The 19,623-nt window shown below is 37.3% G+C and overlaps 2 protein-coding genes across 2 annotated transcripts; both read right to left on the bottom strand.

The window, feature by feature from the left end:
* Positions 12,654–13,844, bottom strand: LOC104772587 (F-box protein At5g25290-like). Its single transcript, XM_010497186.1, has one exon. It carries the CDS (start codon positions 13,842–13,844, stop codon positions 12,654–12,656), a length of 1,191 nt encoding a protein of 396 aa, XP_010495488.1.
* LOC104771007 (F-box protein At5g25290-like) lies at positions 14,653–16,206 on the bottom strand. Its single transcript, XM_010495480.2, has one exon. It carries the CDS (start codon positions 15,973–15,975, stop codon positions 14,815–14,817), a length of 1,161 nt encoding a protein of 386 aa, XP_010493782.1. The 5' UTR covers positions 15,976–16,206; the 3' UTR covers positions 14,653–14,814.

The following is a 19,623-nucleotide window of genomic DNA, read 5'->3' as shown; positions in this document are numbered from 1 at the left end:
CTAACGGAGTAGCGGAACGAAAGAATCGAACTCTGAAAGAGATGATGAATGCGTTGTTGCAGGAATCTGGGTTAGCCCAGAACATGTGGGGGGAAGCTTTGCTTACCACTAATTACATCCTCAACAGGATACAGCATAAGGTTACTGGCAAGTCACCATATGAACTTTGGAAAGGTACAGTACCTTCGTACAAATACCTCAAAGTGTGGGGGTGTCTAGCAAAAGTGGCCGTACCACCTCCTAAAAGGTCACAATTGGGCCTAAAACCGTAGACTGTATCTTCATCTGATATGCACATAACAGTAGTGCATATCGATTTCTGGTTCATAAATCAGATATTCCAGATATCCATGTGAATACAGTTATGGAGTCAAGAAATGCTTCATTTTTTGAAGACATTTTTCCCTGTAGGAAAACTCAAAAACGGACTCGTGAACAACGAGATGCAGCGACTTTGGAAGCTGGCAATACTTTGAGTACTACTTCTGTAGAATCAGAACTGGAACCTAGAAGAAGCAAACGAGCTCGCAAAAGTAAATCGTTTGGTGATGATTTTCTGATGATGGCATTTCTAGCTGAAAATCTACCAAGAACATACGCAGAAGCTATGTCTACACCTGATGCACCTTATTGGAAGGAAGCAGTCAAAACTGAAATAGACTCTATCATGCAACATCATACTTACGAGATGGCAGATCTACCACAAGGATTTAAGCCTTTGGGATGTAAATGGATTTTTACGATAAAACGAAAACCAAATGGCGATATTGAACGGTACAAGGCTAGGCTTGTAGTGCAAGGATTTCGGCAAAAAGAAGGCTTAGATTTCTTTGATACCTATTCACCGGTAACAAGACTATCTTCGATCAGGATGCTCATAGGTATTGCAGCCTTGAGAAAACTTGAAATCCATCAAATGGATGTAAAAACTGCTTTTCTTCATGGAGATTTAGAAGAGGAAATCTACATGAAACAACCTGAGGGATTTGTTATTCCAGGACAAGAACACAAAGTGTGTAAACTTGTGAAGTCATTATATGGACTCAAACAGGCTCCTAAGCAGTGGCATGAGAAGTTTGACAGTATGATGATGTCTAATGGTTTTCGCATTAATGAATGTGACAAATGCATATACTACAAAACTACTCCATCAGGGTACATTTTGTTATGCTTATATGTAGATGATATGCTTATTATTGGCAGCAACAAAGACATCATAACTCAAACGAAAAACATGCTCAAAAGAAATTTTGACATGAAGGACTTGGGTTTAGCAGATATAATTTTGGGGATAAAAATCATCAGAACTGATGAGGACCTTATCTTTTCTCAAACCCACTATGCGGAAAAAGTGCTTGATCGATTCAAGCATTACTCAAATGGGACTGCAAAAACTCCAGAGGATCCTCAAATTCACTTAACCAAAAATTCTGGTGAACCTGTACAACAGGTGGAGTATGCAAGAGTAATTGGCAGTCTAATGTACTTGACAAACTGTACAAGACCGGATTTAGCGCACTCTGTAAATGTACTTAGTCGCCACACAAGTAATCCAGGACATAAGCATGGGATGGCTATAGCTAGAGTTTTGGACTATCTACGTTATACCAAAGATCATGGCTTGCACTATGGTAGAGAACCCGGAGTTTTGGAAGGTTACAGTGATGCCAACTGGATCGCAGACTCGAGAAACTCAAAATCCACAAGTGGATATGTTTTTACACTTGGAGGTGCAGCAGTGTCCTGGAAGTCTTCCAAACAAACTCTGGCAGCTAAATCAACTATGGAATCTGAATTCATAGCTTTGGAGATAGCTATGTCAGAAGCTGAATCACTTCGTAATTTCTTGGAAGACATCCCAATGTGGGGGAATCCTGTGCCTGCAATACGTGTACACTGTGATAGCGAATCGGCTTTGGGCAGGGCAAGGAATACCCATTACAATGGCAAATCTCGTCACATCAGACGGAGACATAAAACTGTTAGACAACTTATCTCAACTGGTGTAGTTACGATTGATTACATCAATACGAAAGAAAACCTAGCGGATCCATTTACAAAAGGTTTGGCGCGAGATCAAGTTATAAAATCATCAAGAGGAATGGGTTTAAAGCCTATGACTTAAGAGGATGTTTGATGGTAACCCCACCTACTCAGATTGGAGACCCCATGACCTAGGTTCAAAGGGACAACTAAATCAAGCTGAATCTGCTACAAGCACTAGAAGACTTTTGTCTTTTCCCAGTTCCTAGAGTGATGTAAAGTGCTTCCTGTATGTTAGAGGTTAAGCATATGCTTTTAATGATTTGAAATGTAGCTTTGTAAAATATTTGAAATAATTACAGGATATTTCTTTAAATACAAGCAGCTTATGAAATCACCTTGTGAGTGTGAAATCGGGCCGTTTCTAGGAGATTATATGAGGCTATACTCTCCAAGTTCACTCATGATTAACCAGGCATGTTCAAGGCCACAATGAACACAATAGAGAACCTCGTTCTACGAGAAAACGAAGCTGTGTTATGCTTGCTGTATAAGTTTACATACAAATCCGGATGGTTCAAGACATCATGTTCACCAACTGGCCGAGTAAACTCGACAGGTATAACAATGAGTCGGTTCAAGGTTGAAAAACGCCACCAACTCAGATACAGTTAGTTTTCGCATATACTCTCGAAGGTCTGTCTAGTCTAGCTAGTAGTGTCAGTCTATAGGGTTAGTTATGTCTACTGACCATGTTCCATTCAGCCTAAGTCACGTCCGTACGAGTGTTCGTACGGACGTCCGTACAAGAGATCAACAAGGCCGAGTTCGAGTGATATAAGGAGTAGAGATGAGGCCAGTCCATCAAGAAGCCCATAAGAAAGATCTCGAAGGCACCTTATAGCCGTTGGGGGATAAGGTCACGGGTGTGCTTCCGTTTAGGAGACCAAGACGGGTCGCTATCAACCTTGGGATTCACTTGTTCTCTCTCTTTGTGTCACTCTCACCAAGTTGTCGAGTTTACTATGTAGTTGACCTAGTTTTCCTTCTATTTAAGGCTCTTAGCCGACCATGTAAAGATCTATTCTAGTAAAATCTCACATTTTCTCACACTCTCTCTTCTTTACTTCTATCAAACTTCCGCTTATACAATTTAAACCAACATGGTATCAGAGCATGTTTATCGATCTATGATTCTATAAACCTTCTCTTCTTCTTTTTCTAGCATTCTCTTTGATTCTACTTAGTATTCTACTCCCTTATTCTACTCATCTACTCTGCTCACCATTCTATTCGCTATTCTACTCTTTATTCTATTCGCTACTCTACTCTACTCGACAATGGACAACAACAAGCCTATTGTGACCCCGGTGGTGCTCAAGGGAGCCAACTACCTGTTGTGGAAGAGAACCACAAAGACCGCACTCAGTGGCCGAGGACTTTGGATCCACGTCAAAACGGACCAACTCCCCAAGAAAGCCACTAAGGAGGACGGTAAGGTGGAAACGGAAGAAGACAAGGAGGCTGATCTAGAGAAGGAAGTCAAGTGGTTCCAAGAAGATCAGACCGTGCTTGCCATTCTCCAAAATTTGTTAGACGCACCTATCCTTGAGGCCTACTCGTATTGTGAGACGGCCAAGGAGTTATGGGAGACGCTGGCGAACGTTTATGGGAACGTGACCAACTTGACTCGTGTGTTTGAAGTTAAGAAGGCGATTAACATTCTCCATCAAGAAGATTTGGAGTTCACAAAGCATTTTAGGAAGTTTAGGTCGTTATGGGCCGAGCTTAAGATGCTTCGACCAAGTACAATCGATCCGGCTATCCTCAACGAACGAAAGGAGCAAGACAAGGTGTTTGGCCTCTTGCTCACCCTCAACCCAACGTTCAATGACCTGATCAAGCATATCCTCCGTGGAGACAAGTTGCCTACACTTGAAGACGTGTGTTCTCAAGTGCAAAAGGAACAAGGCTCCCTTGGTCTCTTTTGTGGAAAGGAAGACTTGGCTACCGCAAAAAAAGGTGTCTACAAGCACGATGACCGGAGAGTGATGGTGTGCGACCAATGCAAGAAGAAGGGACACATGAAGGACAAGTGTTGGATTCTCCACCCTCACCTCAAGCCGGCTAAGTTCAAGGCGCATCTCTCGCATGAAGGATCGAGTGGTCAAGGTTCCGGTGCGGCAAACCAAGGCGGTGCAGCGGCTACGGCTATGGCGGCTTCGTTTGGGGATCTTGTGAGGAAATCCGACTTGGAGGCCCTCATCAAATCCATTGCCGCTTTAAAGGATTCTGGTACCACTTTCTTTGCCTCACAGCCTAGTAAAACACTTGTTGTAGACTCGGGTGCTTCTCATCACATGATAAGTAACCCTAGCCTTATACACAACATAAAACCGGCTGTAGGAAATGTTATTATTGCAAATGGGGATAGAATACCAGTTAAGGGTGTAGGAGACTTGAAATTGTTTGATAAGAACTCAAAAGCCTTCTTTATGCCCACATTCACCTCTAATCTCTTATCGGTTAAGCGAGCTACAACTGATTTAAATTGTTATACTATCTTTGGTCCTAACAGTGTGCATTTTCAGGATATTGAGACTGGAAAGGTTCTTGGAGGAGGAGATGCTAAGGGAGATCTCTATGTCCTAGAGAAAACCTCATCAAGTCCACCTAATATGTTTTCTTTTATATCGGATCTTAGTAGTATTTCAAGTGATGTGTGGCATGCTAGACTAGGCCACCCTCACTCTAGAGCTTTTGAATTAATGTTGCCTAATGTTTCTTTTGATAATTCAACTTGTGAACCTTGTATCCTTGGTAAACATTGCAAGTCTATTTTTCCTAAATCAACTACTATTTATGAACATTGTTTTGATTTAGTGCATTCTGATGTTTGGACTTCACCATGCTTATCAAGAGACAATAACAAGTATTTTGTGACTTTTATTGATGAAAAATCAAAGTATACTTGGCTTACCTTGTTACCATCTAAGGATAGAGTCTATGATGCATTTGTTAATTTTCAGAATTATGTCACTAATCATTTCAATGCAAAAATAAAGGTACTAAGGTCTGACAATGGAGGAGAGTACACAAGCCACAAGCTTAAGGCTCATCTATCCAAACATGGCATTCTCCAACAAACTAGTTGTCCCTATACGCCCCAACAAAACGGTGTGGCCGAGAGGAAGAACCGGCACCTTATGGAAGTGGCGAGGTCGATGATGTTCCAAACCAATGTCACCAAACGGTTCTGGGGAGATGATGTAATGATGGCTTGCTATCTGATCAATAGGACTCCTACTAAAGTTTTACAAGAAAAATCCCCATATGAGGTACACAACCAATTTAAACCCTCTTTGGACCACTTACGCGTTTTCGGGTGTGTGTGATTTGTTTTGGTTCCAGGGGAACAACGGACTAAGCTCGACGCCAAAAGCACCAAATGTATGTTCATTTGCTACTCAACGAGTCATAAGGGCTATAAGTGCTATGATCCAGCTACTGGCCGCTTACATATCTCCCGAGACGTGAAGTTCCTTGAACACCAAGGATACTATGCGACAAAGGACTGGGACAGCCTCAAGGATCTCTCCCAATCCAACTCCGATCGTGCAACCAACCTACGGTTTCTCTTGAATCATCTCGGCATCACAACACCATCGAATCAAACGGACCAAGTTCGTCCTGCTCCGACTCCGCATGAACCGAACGTGACTCTATACCACCAGTAGACGAGGAAGATCAAGAAAATGCCTCTGAGCCGCTTGCTCTTCCTACCGATGAACCTCATGCCGTGCCGGAACATGTAGACAATGACCATCCCATGGCTGCCACCGATGTCCAGCCACAGGAATCTGCGGTTGTTCTCCCTCGGCGAAGTGCACGTCTAAAATTTCATCCGTCGACGTGGAAGGAAAAACGGGTTTACTACAATAATCAGGCAGTGGCTCATCCAATTCAAGCTGTGTGTTCGCTTGACCTTGTTCCTCAAGACCATGCCGCCTTCCTTACCAAGATCGATGCCCAGTTTGTTCCTCAAACCTACGATGAAGCCAAAGAACACAAGGAATGGTTAGCGGCTGTTGATGATGAGATCGATGCCATGATTCGGAATCATACTTGGGACGAATATGATCTCCCAAAGGGGAAGAAGGCGGTCAGCTCGAAGTGGGTCTTCACGATTAAGTATTTGAGCAATGGTGATGTGGAACGCTACAAGGCTCGCCTTGTTGCTCGTGACTTTACACAAACCTATGGTGCCGATTACACGGACACGTTTGCCCCGGTCGCCAAGCTCCACACCGTTCGAGTGGTCCTTTCTCTCGCTACAAACCTCTCGTGGGATCTTTGGCAGATGGACGTCAAGAACGCCTTCCTTCAGGGGGAGCTTGAAGAAGAAGTGTATATGCACCCTCCTCCGGGCTTGGAACACATTGTTGCTCCGGGCAAAGTTCTTCGCCTTCGCAAGGCCATCTACGGCTTGAAACAATCCCCTCGGGCGTAGTATCATAAACTGAGCTCCACACTTCGCACCAATGGCTTTCGACGGTCGGAAGCGGACTACACCTTGTTTACTTTCTGCACAGCCGGCGGTCGAGTGGTGGTGCTTGTCTATGTCGATGACATAATCATCACAGGTGATGATAACGACGGAATTTCCACTACCAAGGCTCTTCTTCACTCCGCCTTTGACATCAAGGACCTTGGCGAACTCAACTATTTCCTTGGGATCGAAATCTCTAGATCACCGGAAGGACTGTTTCTCTCTCAACGAAAGTATACGCTGGACTTGCAAAAGGAAACTGGTAAACTTGGCGTCAAACCGGTCTCCACACCACTTGAATAGGGTTACCAGGTCAAGCGAAAGGGGGAGATGAAGAAATCACCAAATGCGCCGGTGAACAAGTTGGCTGAGCCGTATGAGGACGTAGGAAGATATTGTAGGCTGGTGGGGAAGTTGATCTATCTTACCATCACACGATCGGATCTTTTCTATGCTGTGAATCAAGTGAGCCAACACATGAAAGCACCAACAAACTTTGATTGGAACACGGTTGAGAGGATTCTGTGTTACCTCAAGGGAAGCCCTGGCCGAGGCATTTGGATGGGGAAGAACAACAATACTAAGCTCGTTGGCTATTGCGACGCAGACTATGCGGGTGACACAACCGATAGGAGGTCTACAACGGGGTACTGCACTTTGTTGGTGGGAACCTAGTTACTTGGAAATCGAAGAAACAAAAGGTCGTGTCTCAATCAAGTGCCGAATCGGAGTATAGGGCCATGAAGAAGCTCACCAACGAGCTTACATGGCTTAAAGGCCTCCTCAAGGACCTTGGAGTGGAGATAGACAAACCCATTACTATGCATTGTGACAACAAGGCGGCAATACACATAGCAACCAACTCGGTCTTCCATGAAAGAACCAAACACATCGAGGTAGACTGCCATACGGTACGAGAGTAGATTGAAGAGGGTGTAGTCTTGCCGTGCCACACGCCAAGAAAAGACCAATTGGCTGACATCTTCACAAAGGCTACTAGTTCACAGATTTGCGATTACATCTCCAGCAAACTTGGATTAGTAGACCCTACACATCCATGAGAAGACTCCTCTAACCCGTGGAGATCACACTCTTTTCCTTAACATGGTTTTGTCCCATGTGGTTTTCCATGTTAACGTTTTTAACGAGGTGGTCTTGTGCGGGTTCCAAGCTTAGCCGTTTCACTTGGCTAAGCTTGAGGGGGAGTATTGACCATGTTCCATTCAGCCTAAGTCACGTCCGTACGAGTGTCCGTACGGACGTCCGTACAAGAGATCAACAAGGCCGAGTTCGAGTGATATAAGGAGTAGATATGAGGCCAGTCCATCAAGAAGCCCATAAGAAAGATCTCGAAGGCACCTTATAGCCGTTGGGGGATAAGGTCACGGGTGTGCTTCCGTTTAGGAGACCAAGACGGGTCGCTATCAACCTTGGGATTCACTTGTTCTCTCTCTTTGTGTCACTCTCACCAAGTTGTCGAGTTTAGTATGTAGTTGACCTAGTTTTCCTTCTATTTAAGGCTCTTAGCCGACCATGTAAAGATCTATTCTAATACAATCTCACATTTTCTCACACTCTCTCTTCTTTACTTCTATCAAACTTCCACTTATACAATTTAAACCAACAATGTCGTCATATGTTTAGACTTATTTCTATTCATGTGGGGGATTGTTGGAACTGAATTTTCAGAAACAAGTTTCAGAAAATTGCAGGTTTTGGGACAATGACTTTCCGGTGACTTTCCGGCCAAATTCCGGCCAAATGGCTGATCGGAATTGTCTGGTCGATAGTGCAATGGAAAGCTGGTAACGAGTACTACAAGGTGGTATACTCATACGTCCAAAACGGAGTTGATTTGAATGAGAAATAAAAGTGTGAAGTGAGCTACTTGGGATGGTTTGGGAAATATCCCACATCGGAAATATGATTGATTTTTCACTCATATATATATATAGTTTCACACTCTTCTAGTTTCAAAAGTGTATAGAAGGAAGAGGGAAGGTTCCCACACGCGAACCAAACAGAACCGGGCCGAGCACGGATGCGGGATGGGCCGGACGCGGGGCGGGCCGGGCCCGGCCGGGCTGGTCTCGAACGCGGGCTGTGGTCTCTTGGGCTTTTGGATTTTTGGGCTTTTTGGCTCTTGAGACTGTTGTAAGCCCATTTAATTTTTTGGAAAGACTTGGTGTGAACTCCAAGCAAACTTGGGCAGCACTCCGAGAATATTCACTGAATATTTTCTTGAGAGCTCCCTCCTTCCACTATATATAGAGGCATAACCTCTCATTATTTTTCACACAAAAAAACATAAACACTCCTTCCTCTGAAGATCTCTCTCTCCCTCTCTCTTGCTTAGTCCAAGTAAGTTCTTAGTTTAGTAGTCTCGAGAGTATAACGTAGATCTGTTCGCTTGAGTTCTATTACTGGTGTGCTACTGTAATAGTTCGTGATCGGTTGTATCCTGGGATTCATAAATCGTGATTGTCCGAAAGCACTTACAGCCGATTTATTGAATTAAGGAAAGAGATATCATATCTTGCCTCCGTAATTTATTTACTGCTTTATATTATGCTGTTATAATTCGTTTCTGATTTCGTTAATTTAAATATAATTCGCATATTTTCTCAATTCGATTTTTGCGCTCCTAACAATAATAACAAGCAGAGCCGCCAAGATTTTGGTGGCTCCAAGCAGGGAAAAAATTTTGGCTGATTTTTTTGTTTAAAAAGAAAAAAAAAGGTAACAATCACCTCTTGTGAGAGTCGAACCTATGACACTTTCAATATATTAGTAATAGGTTTCCAGCAAAACCAATGACGTTCTATGGAAAAACTGGGCTGATTAAGTTAATATTATTATAGCGGCCGCAAGCACCAGCCTGGCTTGGCCGGCTCTGATAACAAGGGACTCGCTATGTATTAGCCTAAACCTTAAACCTTTGAATCGCTATGCATGAGCCTAGAGGCCCTAAACTCTAAACCCTCGTATAGCTATGTATAAGCTTGTTCAAATGGCATGAAACAAATTATCAAATATCAAAAACACAAATCTGAGTGAAACGAGCAAAAACCGATAACCCTAAAATATCAATTGAAACCAAGGAACAACACAAACTGGGAGAAGAACTAACCTTGGAATTCTAGGAAATAACCTCAAAACACATAAGATACTGAATCCGCAATTTACTGTAATGAAGTGATAATCAAAGAACTCAAAATTGTCTTTCCTAGACTGCTTCTCGTCCTTAAGTAGAGAGAGAGATGCTTAGGAGTTAAGACGATGCGTTTTGTTTTGCCAAAAAAAAAATTTGATAAAAAAATGAAGTTTTTTATATAGTTCATAAACTTTCATGGGAAAAGTGAAAATAAATAATAAATGTTTAAAAATTTGTCCATCTATGATTACTTAGATCATATTTACCCATGAGCAACTCATTCAAATTGCTTAAAATTAAATATTTAATATTTTATTAATAAAAAAAAATTTAATCAAAAAGAATGAGAGAAAAGAAGAGCAACGTTTCTCATTCAGTTCTTTAAGTACTTTAGGAAGCAACGTTTCTTTTCTTTAGACCATCATCATCGATAGTAACGATGAGGGTTACTCAAAATAATCTTTTTTGATTATTTTCTTTAAATATTATTATATATTTAAATAAAAATCTGTAAAAAAGAAATTGGCCAATCATAAACTGCTATACCAATCGATGCTTCAGATGCTCAGTGGAGAAGCGTTTCTCTCTCTTTGATTTGCTGTATCATTATTTTTTAATTTTTAAGTGAGAGTATTGTTAAGAGTAACTACTAGTAATCATGTTCTTAGTTTCTCTTTCCTCAGTTATGCATTTTTAATATTTTTTATCTTTTTAATTGAGAACAACCCTCTACAAAACACTAGTAAAGATGCCCTTAAAATTATATTTGTAATCTTTGATTGATTCTAGAGGTGGAAGACGGATCGTCTTTTCGCGAAATAAATCTATAATATTATGGGAAAATTAGAAATAAAGGAGGTTTTTTTCAAAATTTGGCCATCTACACATTTTTTTGAAAAGTTTGGTAATATAGGTTTTAGGGTGTAAATAAAAGTCAATTATACCCTCAATTATATATTCAGATTAAATTTGTTGATCAATTATATATTCAAAATAAATTTGTAGATTTTGCAAAAAATGGGAAGGAAAAAAAAACATTCTAAAATGTATTAGACCATATCTAAATAGTAATAATATCCCAATAGAAAAGAAACGTTCTATGCCAACATAGGATTTTTGGTTTGTATTTGATTTCCTACGAATACAATTGACATGCATCACACAAATATAAATGATAGAACAAACTAACAGAGGTAATTATCAAGAGATTGCTATTAAGTGGTGATCGTGGAAGTATGATTTTGTTGTAAAAGTTTAAAATCTAGTTATGTTTAGAACGTGTGTATTTATTTATTTATTTTGTTTTTTTTATTTCTCAAATTACTTTTTAGTTTTATTAAATTATAAAATATTTTACATGTGTTCAATTCTTACTGGTCTAGTGACTTGTGAATTATAAAATAAAAAATATATTTGAACATATCTAAATAGTTTTTCTTCTAAATAATTAAGAATACACATTCTAAAATATATTAGAACATATCTTACCAATAAATACAGAATCGTAACCATAAATTAAGATTATTCAAAAAATATTTACTTTCCTTATTTAATTTATTTTCTTTCTATTTTTAGGGTATTCTAAGGTTTACAGATTACAAATTATAAAATTTCTATGATTTATCTTCTACTTCTTTTAGTATATAGGGTAAAACGTAGAAAACGAATTCTGAATTGATGTAGAATGAAGAAAAACGTAGAATACATATTCTTAATTTTGTAGAACATACAAAATTCAGGTTCTAAAATTTTTAGAACAAATTTTCCGTCTAAACTTTGTAGAACATGTACAAACTGTAGAATGAACAATTTAAATGTTTCAGAAAGAGAAAAAATCGTAGAAAGTCTATTCTAAACAATTTAGACCAGAAATCAGCAATTTACAAACTAATTTTTGACACCCAAAACATTTTTTTTTTCAAATTTTTTTTACACAGTTGTATATTAACATGGGTTTTCTGTTTGTTTATTGGTTCAAACTCTTAAAAACTTCACTATTTCTATTAGTAAGGGCATTTTCGTCACAATTGACAATCTTAAAAAAAAAGTGTAGATCGCCAAATTTTTAGAAAAATATCCTTTATTTATAATTTTCCCTAATATTATAGGGGATTGGATTTAGAATCAAGAACCAAGAGTTTGTCAAAAATTGAATCTATGAGAAGTCTCTTAGTTCTGTAAATTCTAGCTTCATCCGGGTTGTACATATCACAACCAACCACTATCCCTTGGAAACAGAATCAGCCAAGGAGATCAGCTTTTTCGGATCAACGATTGTTTGGAACACGAATACCAATTCGAACACATGAATATTAACACTGAAAATCCACAAAACTAAAACGTTCCAACACAGATCTCAAGATGTCAATACGGAGCTCCAACCAGCGGCAAGAATTAAAAGTCTCCATATGCTTTTTATAATGATCAAAAGGTTAGCTGCAGAACTGAGAAATAGACAATCAGAGGTAATATATAACAAAAGTAATCAAAACGAGCTAAGAGTATATAAAATTTTGGTGTCACCACTTCAGCTATACGTTGTCAAATTCAAACCAGACAAGTTAAAAACACCTGCAACAGAACATCAAAATTAAACAAGAATCTGCCCAAAAATCACAATACAGCATCTACCCGATTAAAAAAAATGCCAAGGACATATTAAAAAAAGAAAAGAACGTATTCTCTCAATTACATGAATCACAATACCACATCTAACAGATTTATTAACAATGTATAAGCTTCTAACATGCATATTATTCGAAACCTAATTCAATTATTCGAAACCTAGAATTACACAAAATTAACTATATTAGATTAAAATTAGACTATTAAAAACAAAACTACAAAAAGAAAAAGTTTCCAGTGTTGAATATGTTTCCAAAGCTGATTCGATACACATAAAATTAAAAAAGAATATAACAGAAGAGAAAAGTGTGATCTCTACAAGAGAAGGAAAACAAATCAAGATCATGAGGGGAGAAACCATCGAGCATCCGTGAGCCTTAACTTGAAGAGAGCGGGGAAGCGTTTGAGGTTCTTTGTTGCAAGGTTGAACACACAGATATCAAGGCATGAAGGTTTCCGGACACGTTTACAAGCACGGTCATGACGAGTGAAATAGATAGAGTTTGGTTCGATACCAAGGGTATGGTCAGCAGGCACGGTGATGCCCAAATCAAGAAGCAGTGCCTCATTACCTAGAGAATATACCTCAACAAGCGGGTTCGGGTGGTTGATAATAGCATCAGGGTCTGGATTAGGATCCTTTTTGTATAAACGGAAGATCCTATGCCTTGTTGTTTCGTTAAAGATTCTCTGGACAAACAAAACCTCTCCTGATGATGTTGTAACTGCAATGTTATAGCTAACTGTTCTTTCATAAACATGATCACGCGGATGAAATGGCATAAGGGTATCATCATTCTTGAAACCTTCTTGTCCAGACAAATCCAGTTTTTGCATACATTGACTACTCGTTGAAACGTAAAGACTATCACCACCACCACCCTGGAGTACCATATCAGATATGGCTGGATAAGACAAGCGTGTTGGAATCCTACGGTAATGATCTTCCCCGTTCTTGCAAACGCCTATATAATCAATCGGAATCTTGTAACTCTCGTTGAAGTACCACGCTGCAACATACTCTTCTTTCTTATCATCTACCCACAAAAGACCTCTTAGATCTTTTGCATTCATGATGGCAATTGAGGGACGTTCGAATCCGAATACTACCACCTCCTTGAATTCATTATCTCCGACTCGTTCAAGACTATAGTGATCCCTCTTTATCGACTCTAGAGGTGGAAGATCAATCCTCTTCTCGCTAAACAAATCAATGATATAGAGATTTGAAACAGAATCTAGCACCAGAAACCATTTGCCTGAATTTGCCAAGAATCGGATCCCTGAAAAGTCTCGTTTAGTTTTGTAAACCCTAGCTTCATCCGGGTTATACAGACTACAAACATCGTTCTTTGGAAACAGAATCAGCCATGGATGTCTTTTTTTACGGAACAACGTTTGTTTTGAACACGAATACCAATTGAGACACACAATCTTAGCGCGGTGTAAATCCACAAAACTTAGAAGTTCGAACACAGATGTTAATATGTCCATAGGAAGCTCCGACCAGTGGCTAGAATTAGGAGTCTCCATGTTTTTATCTGTTCCTTAAAAAAATATACATTGATCAAAAGTTAAATATGATGAGTCACACAGTAGCAAACAAAAGTAAGCAAACGAGCAAGAGAATGTAATCGTTCTAATATAAGCTTCATTATATTAGCTCTGATTCAAAGTAATCTTCAAAATTGGATAGGGAACCATTAAAATCAAAGATCATCACGCTACTTAACATATTTGAATCATGAGTCTTGTACTATGGCAACATATATATACTTGAGTTTTAACAAATAATATGTAACGCAATCGTTATATATATACGTAAGCTTCAAACGTGTAATTCCTATTGAAACAAAAACAAACCCAACTATCAATACACGAATTAATGAAACTAACCTCGGGACCTAAACACAGAGAAGCTCGAAGAACTCAGAATTGCCTGATTGCCTCTGCTTGTCGTCCAAGACTCCAAGTAAAGAAAGATGCCGAATAAAAGTGTCGTATTGGGAAAAGTAAAAAATCCCTAATTTAAACGAGATCGTTTTGGGCCAGCCCGTTTATTCACTTTTTAACCCATCAAAGCAGTGTGAATAGTTGTGGTTTGAAAAGGAAAAAACAAAAAGTTCACAAAGAAATTAAAAGGAAAACACACAAAAAGGTTATCAAAAGGAAAAATAGAGTTTTGAAAGAGATGGTTAATTTTCTTACTAGGTTCGAGTAACGGTTTTTGGAAAGAGACATTGGGTTATAAGTTTACAACTTGCAACAACCTAATTAGTTTAAAAATTAACTTTCTATGAAGTTTGTATAACGTGCTCAGTATCTATCAAGAGATATGACATGCGTTTTATGATGGTTTTGCTCACCATCTCAAGAAGACTGCCAACTAAGAATTACGATTCAATTCAGGTCCGTAATATGTTTTCAAAGCTGACTACAAAAATAAAATAACAGAAGAGAATTAAGTGTGGAAATCTCTCAAGAACACCAAACTGTAACAAAATCAAGATGGGAGAAACCATCGAGCATCCTTGAGCTTTAATTTGGAGAGACTTGGCCACGGGAAACATTTGATTTTCTTGGTTGCAAGGTTGAACACACATATGTCCAGGTGTAAAGTTCCCCATCCGCGTTTACAAGCACGGTCATGACGTGTGAAATATATAGAGTTTGGTTCAATACCAAGGTTACGATCAGCAGGCACGGTGATACCCAAATCAAGAAGCATGGCCTCATCACCTAGAGAATCAACCTTAACAAGCGGCATCCTTTTATGTATAGGATCCTTTTTGTAGAGACGGAAGATGTTTTGCCCTTTTAATTGGTAAAAGATCCTCTGGACCAATAAAACTTCTCCTGATACTGTAACAGCAATGTTATTGCTAAGTACTGTTTTATCATCACTCGAAGGATATGGCGGCCGAAGAAATGATATATCCTCTAATAAACCTTCTTGTCCATACAAATCAAGTTTATGAACGTAACCATTAGTCGTTGAGACGTAAAGACTGTCACCAAAAGGTAATAGTACCATATCATATATGACTTGTTGTAACCCCAAGCGTGTTAGTATCTCACGGTAATGATCTTCACCGTTCTTGCAAACGGCTATATACTCAATCATATGTTTTTGACTAATGTGGAAGTACCAAACAACAACGTACTCTTCCTTCTTCTCGTCTACCCACAAAAGACCTCTCAAATTTTTCGATTTTTGAATGACCTCTCTGATTCCTACCTCCTTGAATTCTTTATCTCCGACTCGCTCAAGATTATATTGGTCACCTTTGATCGACTCTAGAGGTGGAAGATTGATCGTCTTCTCGCTAAACAAATCTATGATATAGAGATTGGATTTAGAATCAAGAATCAAGAACCAGTTACCAGAGTTTGCCAAGAATCGAATCTTTGATAAGTCTCTCTTCGTTTTGTAAACCCTAGCTTCCTCGGGGTTGTACAGAGCACACTCACCTCCCTTTGGAAACATAATCAGCAATGGAGACGTCTTTTTTCTAGGCAAAGTTTGTTTCGAACACAGATACCAATTCGGACACACGATCTTAGCGCGGTGGAAATCAACAAACCTCAAACGTTCGAAGACTGATTTCAAGATGTCGTCAGGGAGCTCTGACCAGCGGCTAGAGGTAGAAGTAGGAGTCGCCATGGTTTTTTATTTTTATTTTTTAATTTGTGTTCTTGCTGAGATCTGGAACAGAAGCTATAGGGTTTACAAAAACGACGAATAGGTGCCGTGGCCCTATCTGTAATGAGGGCCTCTCTCGTTATTAATAAAGAAGCCCAATATTGGAGAGCCTAGTTTCCAATAAATTTTCAAATTTTGTCTTAATAGATAGATCTTTGCGGTTACGGACAACAATTTTTTTGTGATGAGAGATATGGAAATAGTAGGAACAATAAGCTTGTTGCGGTTGCACAATTCAAAGGTTTTGCATTCAATTGGTGGGATCAAACTGTCATAATCCGAATTCAAACGATTTTACCACATATTCGTACATAAAAATAAATTGTACCTAAAATAAAAAAATAATAAAAAATAATAAAAAAAAATAATAATAAATTGTACCTCATTGAACTAAAAAAATAATAAAAAAAATAATAACTATGGTTTTGTGCATAAGGCGAAATAAGATGACACAAATGTATATGAAAAGTCTTTTAAATTCATCATTATCGAGAATCTATGTTACGCTTACATCAGTCACGAATATCATAATATGTTTGGAGTTCGTCGTTTCTACTTTAAATTTGCTTAATGTGCACTAGATGATGGGCAACAGAGTGATAGTTTCACGGGATATTGAGCTCGATCATTGGATTCTTTTATTTTTATTGGGCTTACTTTATATTTGAATCTGATGATTAGCCTATAATATGCTTAATTAGACAAGTAAATTAAATAGATGAGAAGAGTGTCATATATGGGAAGTGGGTCATACATGTGAAAGAGTTCCTAACTTCTAAAACGATAAAACCTTAAAGCAATGCCTCCAAAAATGAAAATTGTAATTTTCGAAAGGATTTGACATTTGGTGATGTAAATAGCCAAAACTCAAACAACACAAAAACAGAAAACCTTATCTCTTTGTGGTCTCATCAGAAACATCACCATGTGGTGTCATAAAACTGTTGTTGCTTGTGGGTCATGAGTCCTTTCACATCCCAACGCCTATTTCTTTGTCACAAAGACCTAATAAATTTGATTTTTGCTTTGCTTTTTGTTGGATATATCATAAAGTGCATGAATGTACGAGATCAAAGACATTATCCGATCATTTTCTTTTCATCTTTATCTTTTCATTTATCCTAGAGTACTATAGACATCCCATTATATAAAAATTCAAATTCTGATAATAACATGTTGACGAAATTGATAGCAACATCTACATATAGATAAGTAGGCTAATTAAGAACTATATATAGCATTTTGAATACTTTTATGTTTATGAGAATCTTTGCTAATAATTTAATGGGAGCAATAGTAGTTGCTTAGTTTGTGATGAGCTGTTATCGAGTGGATGAGATATTGATAGCCTCCTCCACCATTAGACTATTTATACATCATGTATTGTCATTTTGTTTTTATCTTAAATGAAATTTTTGTAACAACTATTTGGCAGTTTTTATAAGAAAATAGGATCTACTTATGTTTTCAAAGACGTCTTAGAGTTTCGTGTCTGGAAGGTTAAAGAAAATCTACGAGTTTGTTTGCACGAAGAGGTCATCTTGACTATAGCATTTGAGTAACAAAATTGTGTGGTAAACCCATGGTTGATTAGCGATGATTTTTGTGTGGAAAACAAACATGTGACCTAGTAATATGCTACGAACACGAACCACGACATGATCGGATGAGTAATTGTATGTTGTAGTAACTAGTAACTCTCGAATGAATTGTAACCAAACAAAATAGTCTTTAATTTGTTTTTGTTGTTTCTCTAAACGTTAAACTTGGAGGAGACGATTTTAGCAAAGTTACAACTCGAAGATAGAGAAAAGCGAAAGCATAAGAGAGAGACCCCCACAAAAATAATGGTGCATCTATCTATACAAAAGTATAATTATATTTTCATATACTACTCAAATAATACAACTACAAAGCTCATCTCTTACGGTTTGGCTTTGTTAGGAGGTCGGTTGGACTTTACAAATATCTTATCTTGCAAACAACTCTCATGTCGATCGATAATGATTACATCATACGAAAAAAACAAAACTGATTACATCATTATAATCTTGAATTAAAATTTTTGATAACATGTTTCTATTAAAGCATTTATCTCCATGTTAATCTATATAATAATAACAACCTGAAAAATGCGACCAACAGTTGTGTTTTTTCAATCGTACCTTTTGGAAAATACGATTAACAGTTGTATTTTTTCAATTCTACCTTTTGGAAATTTTCTGAAAAGTCGTGATAAATCATTAAAACAGTTATTTATGAAAAGGTACAACTGTTTACTGTAAAGTTGTGTTGATTGAAACATTCGTATCTTTTAAAATCTATATATATATATTTGTCTACTTGAACTGTTTTTATTTTTTTGGCCATAAAACAAAATCAACTAAAATTTCAATCGTAACGGTTTTTACATTCTAAATTATTTTCTAACATTCATTCTTTTAAAAGTCAAGAAATTCATCTATATATAATAGCAATCCGAATAAATGCCACTAAAAGTTGTGTTTTTTCAATCTTACCTTTTGGATAATTTTCTAAAAAATCTGTAGAAAATTTAAATAGTATGTTTTACAAAAAGTTGCGATTGTTCATTGTAACAATTTATTTTGTAAAGTTGCAACTGTTCATTGTAGAGTTGTGTCTATTCAAATATTTATATATTTTGAAATCTATATATATTTGTTAGTTTGAACTGTTTTCATTTTTTTGCCATGACACAAAATAATATAAAATTTCAATCTCAATGGGTTTTACAGCTCTCTAAATTATTCTCTAGCATTCATTCTTTTAAAAGTAAAGAAATTCTTCTAATTCTTGATTTAACAAAAGATTTTTGGAATGATAAATCTAATTTACAACTTTTAGTTAATTTTATACATAAAAATTTAATGAAAATACCTAGAGTTTTTTTCGAAGAGTTAGATGGATTATATAGTGAGCTTTTGGATTTGATTTTTGAATATGGTAATAACGATGTATTTTGAATAGGTATAATCAAGTGCAAATACAACAGTTGCAACTTATTGTAATACATTTCCTTAAAAAAATGTTTTTATTTGTTTTTTAAAATTCAAATGGTTGTATATGTTCATGGTAGAGTTGTGTCTTTTCACTATATTTTATTTATATTTTTTCTTCACAATTTTTCGTTCTAATAGGTGTATCTATTTAAATAGTCATGTCTTTTGATCTTTCTTTATATTTGTCTCTTCATCATTAACTAACAAGTTCGTAGAAACAAATTTTCCATTTTATGCTAAATAATTGAATATTAATATCTAATATTCAACGTTATTCTATAATCTAACTAAAATTTTAGAAATGATTATATCAATAGAGAAATTTAATACAACTTAATATAGAATTTACAGTTGCGTTTATTTATCGTAACTTTTCGATAAAAAAATATTTTAATATTTAAAAATAATAATTACAAAATGAATGAATGCGAACAACAGTTGCAACTTTTCGTAGTACTTTTGTAAAAAATGGTTTTATTATTATTTTTTAAAACTCAAACAGTTGTATTTGTTCATTGTAGAGTTGTGTCTTTCACTATATTTTATTCATATTCTTTCATCACAACTTATCGTTCTAATAGGTGTGTCT

Source organism: Camelina sativa, chromosome 20 (genome assembly GCF_000633955.1).
Source record: "Camelina sativa cultivar DH55 chromosome 20, Cs, whole genome shotgun sequence".
Taxonomy (NCBI): Eukaryota; Viridiplantae; Streptophyta; class Magnoliopsida; order Brassicales; family Brassicaceae; genus Camelina; species Camelina sativa.
This window is presented reverse-complemented; position numbering and strand designations above follow the sequence as displayed.